At 59.7% G+C, this 11,940-nt stretch overlaps 1 protein-coding gene across 1 annotated transcript; it reads right to left on the bottom strand.

Moving 5' to 3' along the window:
* Positions 1 to 1,187: 1,187 nt before the first annotated feature.
* Positions 1,188 to 11,866, bottom strand: MEX3D (mex-3 RNA binding family member D). Its single transcript, XM_010566585.1, has 2 exons — positions 11,775 to 11,866; positions 1,188 to 2,452 (listed from the first exon to the last, which is right to left on the bottom strand). The coding sequence occupies exons 1-2, from the start codon at positions 11,833 to 11,835 to the stop codon at positions 1,188 to 1,190; spliced, it is 1,326 nt and encodes a 441-aa protein (XP_010564887.1). The 5' UTR covers positions 11,836 to 11,866.
* Positions 11,867 to 11,940: the final 74 nt, after the last annotated feature.

Raw genomic sequence — 11,940 nt, forward strand, 5'->3', positions numbered from 1 at the left:
ATCCTGCCGAAAAGCACACCGCCGACAGACGTACGGACCGGCAGACGTACAACTCAAAACCAGAGCAGGGTGGCCAGTCCTGAGGACGCTGGAACGGGCGCCGAGAGGCTGCAGGCAGTGAGACACCGTAGGTAGCACATGAATTCATATATAGTAAAAAGTCTTTATTAAGAAGGCTTTGAAGTCAAAAAATAAAACTCTTGATACAATTTTCATAACCGTCAAGTCAGCTCAGCAAATATATAATCAGTACTTTAGCCATGTAAGGTTAAAGGTCCGTTATTTTCTTTTTAAAATAAAATATATTTTAGTTTTTAAAATTTATTCAATAAAGTACATATTTTCCTATAAATTCCCTACATATACATAAAGAGGTAAAAAATAAAAAAATAAAACTAAAAAAAAAAAATAAAACAAAACCAACCACAAAATAAAAAGGTGATAGAAATCTGTCTGGGTTTTGCAACATGGTGTGTTAACTGTGCCCCCTCCATCCCATAAGCTCCCCTGCCCGGCTCGGCCCCTCCAGCCAGGACCCCCAACCTCTCGTCACACGTTTTTGGGCAGTTTTCACATTGGCAAAATAGAAGATAGACCTGCGTTACAAAAAAAAAAATATATATATTTATAGAACCATCAAGAATCATCCAAAAAAATAACTACATACAAAAAGAACGACAACAAAAAAATTATAATAATAATAATAGAATGATTTTAAAAAAATAAAAGACAACCCTTGTGTGTCCTAAAATAAAAAGTGCAACCGGACCTTTTCTTTCTGTTTATTTAACTTTGCAAACTGAATACTGTTATTTGGGAAGGACTGTTGAAGAACAGCTGGGCTTCCTCCTCCCAGCCGCCACAGCTGGGTGAAGAGTTAAAGCTATTCTGTAAACATTGGAGTTTCTTCCTCTCTGCAGTCTCACACCCCTCTTCCTCGTTGTCTTCGTCAGCCCCTTCTTCCCCACCCCTCCCAACCCCCTGTATTTCGGCCACCCTCCCGCCCCGCCGTCCTGCCCCTCTCCAAATCTCCAGCCAGCAAGCAGCAGCCTCTCCTTCCCCCCCCCACCCCGTGCGCCCATCGGATCCGTTATTAAATAAAAAGGTCGATTTAAACAGTTTCAAGTCCTTAAAAAGTTGTGTCGGGGTGGAGGGGAGGGCTGGCCGCCCCGGCGAGCTGGACCCGGCTAGGAGAAGATGTGGATGGCTTGCGTGGCGGGAGTGTGGCAAGCGGGACACTCGGGCTCGGCTTTGCCGCAGATGCGCATGGCGCACTCCATGCAGAAGAGGTTGTGGCCGCAGGGCACCAAGGCGGCGATCACCTCGCTCTCGAAACACACCATGCACTCGCGGGAGCTCTTGCGGTGCCCGTCGGAGCTGCTGGAGTCGGTGGGCGAGCCCGAGGCGGCGGAGATGCTGCCGGGCAGGGAGGAGGAGGAGGAGTAGCCGGTGCTGTTGGAGAAGGAGGAGAGCGAGCCTTGGGTGGGCAGCCAGGACAAGGTGCTGACGGGGTCGCTCTGGATGCGGCGCGCTAAGGGGTGGTCCAGGGCCACGCCGCCGCTCTCGGGGAGGGTGGGCGAGTGGCGCGGCGTGGCCGTGCCGCTGTTGCGTCTCTGCGAGCTGTTGATGGAGGAGCAGCTGCTGAAGGCTTGCAAGGGGTTGCCCGAGCGCTCGAAGGGCGACCAGATGGTGGTGGGTGTCGTGAGGTCGAGGGCCAAGAAGTCGAAGCCGAAGTCGCACTCCTCCGAGCCCAGCGGGGCCGGGGGCTCGCTGAAGGTGAAGCCGCTGCTGGTGCTGTAGGGGCTGGTGGGGCTGGCGTCCGCCACCCGCCCGCTGTAGTAGGACTCGGTGGAGGTGCTGCCCAGGGAGCTGAGGCTGTCGTTGCGGAGGGCGGCCGAGGGGCGGCGGGCAGGGTGGGGGGCCTTGGCCCACAGGCTGGCCGTGCTGCCCTGCAGGTCGAGGCAGACGTCGGTGCCGTTGGAGTGGAAGTCGTTGTCGGCATTGACGTCGATGAAGGAGCCTGTCCGCATGGTGATGTGCGCCTCGATCTCCTCCCTAGCCCGGTCCACGTTCTCGGGCATGCCCGTCACCTCGAAGACAGGCTCCTTGTCCCGGCTGGGTGTCACGATGTAGGTGTGCGTCTGCTGCTGGATCCGCTTGATGGTGGCTCCCTTGGGCCCCACCACCAGCCCCACCACACGGTACGGGACCCTCACCTGGATGGTGGTCTGTCCCGGCAGGTTGGGGGGCCCCTGCATCGCTCCCGTCAGCCCGTTCACTTTGTTGCGTGTCGCCCGGATCATGGAGAAGTGCTCGGCGGCCGAGAGGATCTCCCTTTTCGCCATCTCCACGTCCTCCTTCCTCCCAGTCACGATGAAAACGGGCTCTTCGCCCCTGACCGGCGTCTTGATGTACGTGTTGGTCTTGGCGCGTAGGGCTTTAATTTTGCAGCCTACAAAGTGAGAAGGGGAAAAAAAAAAAAAAAAAGACACGTCAAAGCTGAGACCTCGTGGAGAGCCCTTGCCCACCCAGGATGGGGAGATGCAGGACCAGCAGGTCCCTTTGGTTCTGCACCTGCAGCACAGACACCCTTGGAGAGAGGGGTCCCTCCCGCCTCAAAGGCAGCCAAGGGCTCGCAGCTTGGTGCTGGGGGGCCGCACCGGCTCGTCCAAGACACGCCAGGCTCCTGGCACCGGCCTGACCCTCTGCCACCACCTCCTTCGCGCCGCAGCGGGGATCGGGGACCCGTGGGACGCAGCCTACCGCTGCCCGGCTCCCGAAGGCTGGGACAACACGTGGACAGATTGGGGCTGGGGCAGGCAGCCGTGGGGGCACTTTCTGGGCTGTTGAGGGGATGGGAAGCCGGTTTTAAGCGAAAGGTGTTTAAGGAAGTACAAGGAAAAGGCTTGTTTGGATCCTGCAGGTTTGTCGACACCTCTCAGCCAGCAGCTAAGCCCAAGAAACAGCCCCGGCCGCACCCCAGCGGCAGCAGCGATGGCCACGGAGGGATGGGGGAGCTGGGGCTCCCCACGGCTGGGCGGCACAGGCACCCCCGCCTCCCTCTCCCTGCCCTCAGGGAGGAAAAACCAGGGCAGAGAGGCTGCGCTCTCGCCGGCTGGGGCAAGGGTGTTCACGGGGCACCGGCTCTCCCCGTTCTGGAAAGACCTGCTTCCCCTGCACGAGGAACATGATTCAGCAGGCAGAGCCCAGGCTGGGACGAAGGAGATCGGGGCTTTGCTTCTAGCTCTGCCTTCGCCTCGCACAGCTCCGGGCAAGTCCCTGCCCCTTTACTCCCATGGGCGAGCTGGGCTGCGGCTGCGAGTCCCTGCCAGTGCCCGTCCAGCGAAAGGCTCCCGCTCTCCTCCGGGACCGGTCATTGCTGCTCTCGCCGAGAAGCCGCCTCCGGCTGCAAACGCAGCACCGCTCCCTGCAACCCCAGCCCTGCTAATTGCATCCGCTCTGCCTGCGCTCCAGTGCACGCACTTAATTAAATTCACATGAGCCAGGCACACCGCACTGGGAGCTCAGCCTGGCTGGCCGCCCTCTGCTCCCGGCACACGAGGGCGAGTGACCCCGTCTCCCACCTCCCACGCACGCCCTGAGCTTTGCAAGGCACCCAAAGCAAAGCCAGGAGCCCGCAGGGATGGAAGCTGCCCCATCAGAGCCCCAAGACCATCCCTGTCCACTGCAAACGCTGCTGCTGGAGATCCACATCGATAAATAGCCGCACACCGGCGGGGACGGCTCGACTCCTCGCAGACACAGCCAAGGCAGCCGCAAGCGCCCAGCTGGCTCCTCCGCAAACGGCTCGCTCGGAGCACTCCTCCTCCTCTTCCCAGAAGCTCCCTGAGGAAGGGCAGGGCGGCTCTTCCAGCTGCCAGGCTGGAGAAGGGAGAGCCCTGGAAGGTTGGACTCAGCCAGGGTTGGGGCGGCGCACGATGTTCGCGCAGGTCTGTCCCAACCAGGCAAATCAACCCGCGCTCGTTAGCAGCTGGAGAGCAGAGCCCTAACAGGGGCCGTGCTATTCCCGGAGACCCGAGCACGGTGCATTTACCAGGGCATTAAGCATCATGAATAACAAGTAGTAAAGAACTGTCAAAATAAGTGAGCAGCAGCTGTCCTGGGTGTCACAGCCCGGCTTTTTGGCAGCACTAACCCCTCCGACAGCCACATTCAGGGAGGCGACGGGTGATGACACCGGCCTCTCCAGACACTTCTTCCAAAAAATCCTCGAAAGCAGCTCGCACCAGCCAGCACGGCCCCTGCCCAGCCCCGGGCTGCTGGCAGCTCTATGTGTGCCCTACCTGCTGCCTGCAGAGGTCCCAGGATGGCGACAGGCAGGTTGGAGGGCAATCTGGGAGGGGAGCAGGCAGATAAGCAGCCAGATAGAACTGGGGAGGCAGGAGACCTGCTGAGATCTCCCTCCTAAGGGGGGGAAACCCTCTGGATTTCATACAAGCCAGGCTGAAAGCATTTGAAGGCCACCTCCAAGCACTTGCTGCAATCAAACAAATGTTCCTCCCACCTTGCATTGCCCCAGGGATTCACTCCCAGCCTGGGAGGGGGAGCAGGACAAGCCCAAATTCAAATTTTCCTTCTGACGACCGGCCGGGCTCAGCCAGGCAGAGGCAGCGCTGGGAATGGCACAGAGCTGCCCCGTTCTCCGGAGCCGGGGAAGGCATTGAGTGGCTGCGAGGACACGCAGAGGGGGAATGTGGGTGGAGAAGGGTTTGACCAGGCTTTTCCTAATTTAGGACAACAACTGGAAGGTGTATTTCTGGCTGGGGGCATATGATGGGGAAAGCAACGGCCCGGTCATTGGGGCAGGGCAGAACCAGAAACTATCAAAGGTGAAATTTTTTTAAGTACGTGCCAGCTTCTGCGAGGCTGTCCAGAGTGAGACAGTGTCCTGCTACTCCGATGTTTCCCTCCCTGATTTATTCTGGTACCCGCTATAAGCTCTCCCCCTGGCTCCACTGCTTGGCAAAACCGGGATGAGCACAGTGGCAGCGGGCAAGGGCAGCCGGGCTGGGAGCCACCGCGGGGCTCTGCCGGCACCTCCCGGGGACACCAACCTCACACCCAAGATCCAAAATTCGTCCTTCAGAGCAGGAAGCAGCAATTTCAAGATCCAAAGGTATCGGCAGCTGCCAGGAGCTGCGAACAGGAACTGCTTGAGAGCCATGTCCCACGGGGGGCACGGCACAGCGAGGCTCCTCCTCGCCCTGCTCCACCGCGCCGGCTGCACCGGTGGGACCGAACTGATGCTACGGCAGCACAAGATGGAGGAAGAGTTTATCCGGCTGCTCCTTGCGAGCCCTTCCTAGGGGCAAAGCCAGGAACCTGGATTAAAAATTAAAGGGGTGTCTGGCTTGGCCAGCTCCACCCTCCTCAAACAAGCAGGGCAGGAAAAACGCACGGGACCCGTGGCTGCCGGACGCTGCCGGGGCCACCGTGCCCACGCCGTGCTGGGGCTGCCTGCGGCACAGCAAAACGCACCACGGGTCAGAGCAGGTTTTTCCGATCCTGGCGTAAAAGAGGACGGCGGCAGGTCTGGGGCAGCAGGGGTGCTGGCTTGCCTCCCTGCCGGCCCGCAGAGCCACGTGGGAAAACATTGCAGAAAAGGAGGCATCGGCCAGGGAACCGCTTGTCTGAGGCCACGTGCTGGCATCTGCACCGGGAACCGGAGCCTCTGTCGTATGACACACCGGTGAGTGCTCCCAGATGGGCACACTGGGGACGTGGTGGGAGCAGAGCTGGGACGGCACCGCGGCCCCATCCAGGGCCCAACGTGTCCTGCCACTGGCCCCCGTCCCCCCCTCAGCCATGGGCAATCCCAGGGAGCAGGTCCTAAAAGCCCCAATGGGGAAGGATGGGCAGCCTCCCCGAGCTGGGATTCAGTAAAGCGTTTAAACCCACACGGCGGAGCGAGCTATGGGTCTGCAACACCAGGGACTGGTGAAGAGACACAACCTCACAGCAGTACAACCCCTGTCCTCCATCACATCTGCGCCCCGGAGACGTGGCTGAACCGAGGCTGCTCCTGCCCATGCTCAAGGAGATTCTGACACCCTATGGCCAAGCCCCCCAAAAGCCCCCCCCGAAAGCCAGACATACTCAAACCGCGCAACACGGGTGGTTTAACCAGCAACCTGCAACTGGGGCAATGAGTCACACCAGTATGAGATATTTCAGATGAGCCTCCACAAGCCCCCACCCCAGCACATTGTGAAAACACCATCCCGGACTGCTGCATCCCTCTGAAATTGGTGCAGCACAACCCTACCGTGCCAGATGGGGCTCTGGAGAGGACCAGGGGCCACCCGGCATCGCCGGCGAGCCCCACCGCAGGCATCCCCTCGCCCTGGCATTGCCAGATCAAGCGCCTTACCTCAACCAAGTGGCAACAGTTGGCATTCCCATGTTTTACCTTGCCAAGGGCCGCTGCACAGCGTTAGTGACGAGAGAGGAGGAAAACAAGGTGCCAGACTTTGCTACCAGTCTATAAATAAGGTGGCTTTAAAAGCAGCTTTCAGATCCAAAAGGAAACACCACCAAAACCTGTGAAGGGGAACAAACCCAGGGGTGCTACAGCCCCAGAATCTCTGGTCTCTTCTCAAGACCAGAGCCTGGGAGTGGCTTGGTCACCACGTTACAGCTCTTGTTACAGAGCTCCGAGTCCCCATGGGCCCAAACTCATCATGACAACCCGTGGCTGTGCTCAGCTGCACGCAAACACCCTCATTCCGGGGGTCTCAAGCACGTGCAACCCCCAGCGAGTCACAGCCCTCGCACCACCACCCAGCTCTGCCTGCAAAGACGGCACCAACGGAGGGGCGCGAGCTGGACGCTCCTCTCAAACCCTCCCATCTCCAGACTCCGCACCGCTTCTCTTCCTCCCACTGTCACCAGCTCCGAGACCCTCTCTGCCCACCCGGCACGGCTCCCGGCACACTCCACTCCGCAAAGCTGCCCCGCGGTGCCCTGGCTGGACCCGTCCCACCTGCCCTCGGGCTGAGAAATCGCTGGTTTTGGAAAAGAAACAGAATCTCAGGGAATTCTTCCCACGATGATGCGGTGATGGAGGCAGCACCCCAGGCAAGGCGGCTGCTCTCCCTAAATGTCCTCTCTTGGCACCACCAAAGAGGACTTTGCCCTCTGCCAGGAGCTCCAGTCGGATCAGGGCTGCGACTATCGCAAGAGCCCATGAAAACCAGTACAGCCCAGGCTGGGAAGTGCCCCTCCATCCTCTGCGCTCCCACCGTTGCCCAGACAAGAGGCAAGAGACCCGATGCAGCTCATCCGCTCGCTGATCCCCAGCATGGCCCTGCCAGCACCTGCTTTGACACAAGGTGGCCTCCTCCACACGAGCAGGACAAAGCCAGCCGTGATCCCCTTGGCCAGACCACACCTGCCTTTACCCAAGGAGCTTTGCACTTGCAGTGCCCAGCTCCAAGCTATGAAAACCCAAGAAAGAGCCAACAGCGCTTTTCTGGAGGAGCCTTTGATGGCATCGACCAGGAGGACCGTGTTCATCGCAGCCTGGGAGACAGCTGATGCCGCCTTACACTCAGCCAGCCCTCTGGAACACGCTACCCACTGCAGAAAGAAGTTGCCCTTCCTCTTCCCCAGCTCTGCAGCATCTTCTGGCCTCAGATCCGGCGTTACGGCACTCCCGGTCCCCTTTTTCCCCCGTTACAGGCAAATAGCACAGGATGTGCCAGGACTGGGGCCAGACATGGAAGAGAACAGGTTGCACCTTCGTCGCATCTCATCTCCCCTCTTGCTGAGCGTTTCTTCCCATTTCTCTGGAAAGAGTAATTAATTCATCCTTGCAACCACGCTGCAGGAGGCAGGCACATCACACCTTTGTTTCTTCTCCAGACACCGGCAAAAGCGAGGCAGGGAGGCTGGGCTCCTCGCCTCGGGCCGGAGAGGAGGAAACCAGTGCCAAAGCCAAGACGCGCAGGCAGATACTTCAGCGATCAGATCAATCTGTGCGACCGACTTCAGGAGCATCTGGCTCTGCTACGACCCAGAGAGGTGGGAGGAGGCAGCCAGGCCAGCCTCAAAGGACATGGCATGATGGGCAGAGGACAGCAGAGAGCAGCAGCCCAGGGCTCAGAAATATGAGAGGATTCAGCACAGCCCCAGCAATCCACTGCAAGTTTACAGATGCTCGGGCTGGGCCAGAAACCAAGGCCTGTGGTCTCCCTGCGCATCCTCCAAGCACCAAAACGCCTGCTGTGCTCTGGCAGGGAGGAGAGGTGCCGTATTTCATCCTTCCCTGGATCTCACCTTCGAACATCCCAGCATCTTCTATAAACGGCAACTTTCCCAAATCCTTCGCAAAGCTGCGAACGCTCCCTGCCTGTTGCAGATGGGGAAGTGGAGCCCAGGAAAGGAGCCACGACTGGCTCTGTCCCACGAGAGGCACGTGGTGTAGAAGGGGAGAGTAGAGCCCGGGGCTCGTTGGGGCAGAAGCTGCTGGAAACGCACGTCCAAAGCCGGGACACCAGGGAGCAATGCTGCCCTGGTGCTGGCGTGCAAGAACCAGGGCAGCTCTAACACACGGCCCGCCCCATGCTCCCCATCTCCCTTTTCCCTAGTGATTTCCGTTATCACCACCGCTCTTTTTGCTGGTGAGCGAGGTCAGCTCATACCACTGCAATCAATGCCCACAGCACTTATTGGAGACAGTCCCTCCCACGGTAGGAGTCATGAACGGGCTTGCACGCAAAGGCACGGCCACGTAATCCCGCCAGGCCAATGCTGCCTTTTGGTAGCCGTGTGGGCAGGGAGGAGAAAACCGCAGATTCCGGCTGGCAGACACCACTCCGCACCATCACCGATGCCGATCCGGGCGAGGGGTCGTGGCAACCACCTCTCCAGCTCAGTCACGAAAATACAGATGATTTGCTCTACACAATGAAGATTTACCTGCTGCTGCTCCCTTCCGGAAAGGGTTAAATTAGTGGATCTGGAGGAGAGAAAATTGAAGAAAAAGGAGAAGTAGGAGACAGCCTCTGGCCCACCTCAGCCCGCATAGGACAGCCGTGCATTGGTCTGATGGGCAAAGCCATCTCCCTGCTCACCCTAACGGCAGCAAGGGGCTGCTGGGCTCTGGGGACAGCAGGACCGGTCCCAAAGCGCCCCCAAGAGCTGCTCCTCAGCACACGGTGTATGGGGAGAGAAACCCAGCCTTGCCCCAACAAAAGACCCTTCCAGGGCACCCGACATCCACACCTTCATCCCTTCTTTACGTTCCAAGTGCGGCAGCACCACAAGCGCCTGCTCCCCGGGTCATGGCCGGGCTGGGCAGTGCAGGAAAGACAAGAGCGATGGGGACACGGTCTGAGGGAGTCCGACCAAGCCCCACAGTGTCACCAGCGGCACATCTTGCCACCGGAACGATGCCAGGCCCAACAAAGCACCCCAAGGTTCGGTTCCACGCTGCTGCGTAGCCAGAGCCCCACTGCCGGAGGAGGTGGCCAAGGGAGACTCGCACGTGGGGACCTGGGGACCAGAAGGACCCAGGAGCCAGCACTGGTGCAGGAGGATGAGGCGAGCAAGAAGGGCTCTGCTCATTTTCAAGCTTGATGTGAGACCTGGAGAGGCAGGCAGCTGCGAACGACCTCGGTATCGCCCCTCTTCAGGCTGCACCGGCCTCACGCATCCCTGATTTAAAAGAGCTGCTGGTGGTACCGAAGAGAAGCCAGAGCACAAAGACACTCCGCTGACAGCCCTGTCCCCCCAGATGCCACCCAACCGCACCCCCCACCAGCGAGAACCAGGGCTGCCAAGTGCCGAGCCCCCTTCACGCCAAAAAACCCAGCACAACAGGGCCACGGCATGGCGTCCGAACAGGCTGCGAGCTGTAGAAAAGCTGAGACCAGGAGAAGGGCAGGAAACACATGGGGGAAAACCCCCGGGAAGAGCTGTTCCTGCCCATGGGTCAGGGCAGCAGCAGGTAGCTCTACACCATTGCCGGCCCCAGGTCCCCTCCGAGCCCACTGGTGGGACATGGTGTCCCCCCAGCACCCCCTCCTCAAGCTGGTATAATCTTTTTTTTTTTTTTTAAAGCTCTTTTCCTTGAGCCCCACGAGCCTGTGCAGCTTAGCGAGCATCCAAGCTCCGCACAAGGTGTTTGGGGCAGATAGCCGGGCGCACATTTAACTCATCGGGGTGCCGGCGGCGCAGCACCGGGGTCTCACCGCAGCTGGAACGCCCGACCCCAGCTGCTGCGAGAAAGGGTGCCAACCCGACAGCTCGCCGGGCCGAAAGCAGCCGTTCCTCCAACCTCCTTGAACTCACAGAGCCGCCGCGTTTCCCCAACGGAGGCCGGACCCCATTACAGATCTGCTTTCGAGTTGCCGGACCCCGGGGTTCTGCAGAGCCCGCCGACGAGGCCACCAAATCCAGGTCCTCCATCCAGCCCGGGGAGAAGCAGGATCCTCCCGAGCAGGGCGCGGCACCGCGCTCCTCTCTTCTGGCAACGGAGCAGGCTTTGCCACGCCGCTCGGCTGCTCCGGCTGGGTTCGGCAGTCCGGTGGGCACCCCACGGCCGGGGCGGTGGGACCAGCGAGGGGTGCACGGAAAGTTGGGAGGCCGGGAAGCGGGGCCGGCTGGGAGGCAGCACAGGCCAATGGGAAGCGCAGAGCATGATGTCACCGCGCTCATCACAGCATGGCTCTGGCTAACAAAGAGAACAATGAGGCTGCCCAGCTCCCCGCTTCCCCCCAGGAAAAAAATGCTCCCCCGGCCCCGCAGCCCCCTTGGCCAGGGAGGGATGGGAGCCGTGGGAGCGAGGGCAAGGCTGGGATGCCAGAGCCCTGCGTGGCAAAAACCTCCCGGAGGTCAGGCTCCCTGCGAACCGAACTGCCCGTCGCCGCTGGGATTCCTGCGGGCGGCAGCTCCCTTCTTTTTTTTCTTCTTCTTTTTTTTTTCTTAAATTCTCCTCCTTAGGGGTCTTGTCTTTTTTTTTTTTGGTCTTTTTTTTTTTGTCTTTTTTTTAAAAAAGGTGAAACTTTGGTTAAGGGCTATTTCGGATTTCCTCAAGACAAAGCCCACGCCAGGCACACCCACCCAGGGAGAGGGCTGGGGCTGAGGCGTGCCCGGGTGTCCTTTTGTGACAGCTGAGCGGGAGCGGGGGCTTCGCGCCCCTCCGCTGCCCGCAGAGCTTCGTTCACCGAATAAACCAGCGGATTCATTATCATTTATATCCGAAGTCTGAGATATCGAGCATCGCTTACACGCCGAGTCCGAGATACTGAGCTGGAGTGGGGGGGGGGCTGTAGAGGCACTCAACTACAATAAAATCAAAGCTTTCGCCTGCACTTCGTGTCCTGGGAGCTCCCACGGACTCGCGTGGCACCCGGGAACTTTCCGTGTGCCCAAGGTGTTTATCATCCCCCCCCCCTCCCCGTGCCGTTTTTGCTGGCCTATATAGTTTTAATTAATATTTACAGACGGCGCGCTGGGGAAAGGCACAAAGAAGAGCAGCTCGCTCCCAAAACCCAGGGCGAAGGCGCGTCCGCGGGAGGAGTTCCAGGGCCGCGGGATTTGTCGCCGTTAAGTTTCCGCCTCCGCGTTACCGGGCACGGAGACAAAAGCCCCAAAACTGACCCAAATAAAGCGGGGCCGGGTCGGGCCCGGTGCAATCCCGCGGGAGGCGGCGCCGCAACCCCGGGGCGCTCCGGGAACGGGGTGCAGGGACCGGGGACGGGGCGGACAAAGAGGGGGGGGATCCCCCCCACGCGGGGCGGGGGTGTTACCTTGCCGGCCCACGATCTCGGCGACGTGCTCGGAGCTGGGCACGGGCACGCACTCGGTCATGTTCACGCTCTTCTTCCTGCTCCCCAGCGCGCCCAGCGGCTCGGCCAGCAGCGCGGCGGGCGGCGCCAGGTGCGGGGCGAAGTTACCGAAGGCGGCCGGGGGGGA

This window comes from Haliaeetus leucocephalus, unplaced genomic scaffold, assembly GCF_000737465.1.
Source record: "Haliaeetus leucocephalus isolate CR32 unplaced genomic scaffold, Haliaeetus_leucocephalus-4.0 Scaffold215, whole genome shotgun sequence".
Taxonomy (NCBI): domain Eukaryota; kingdom Metazoa; phylum Chordata; class Aves; order Accipitriformes; family Accipitridae; genus Haliaeetus; species Haliaeetus leucocephalus.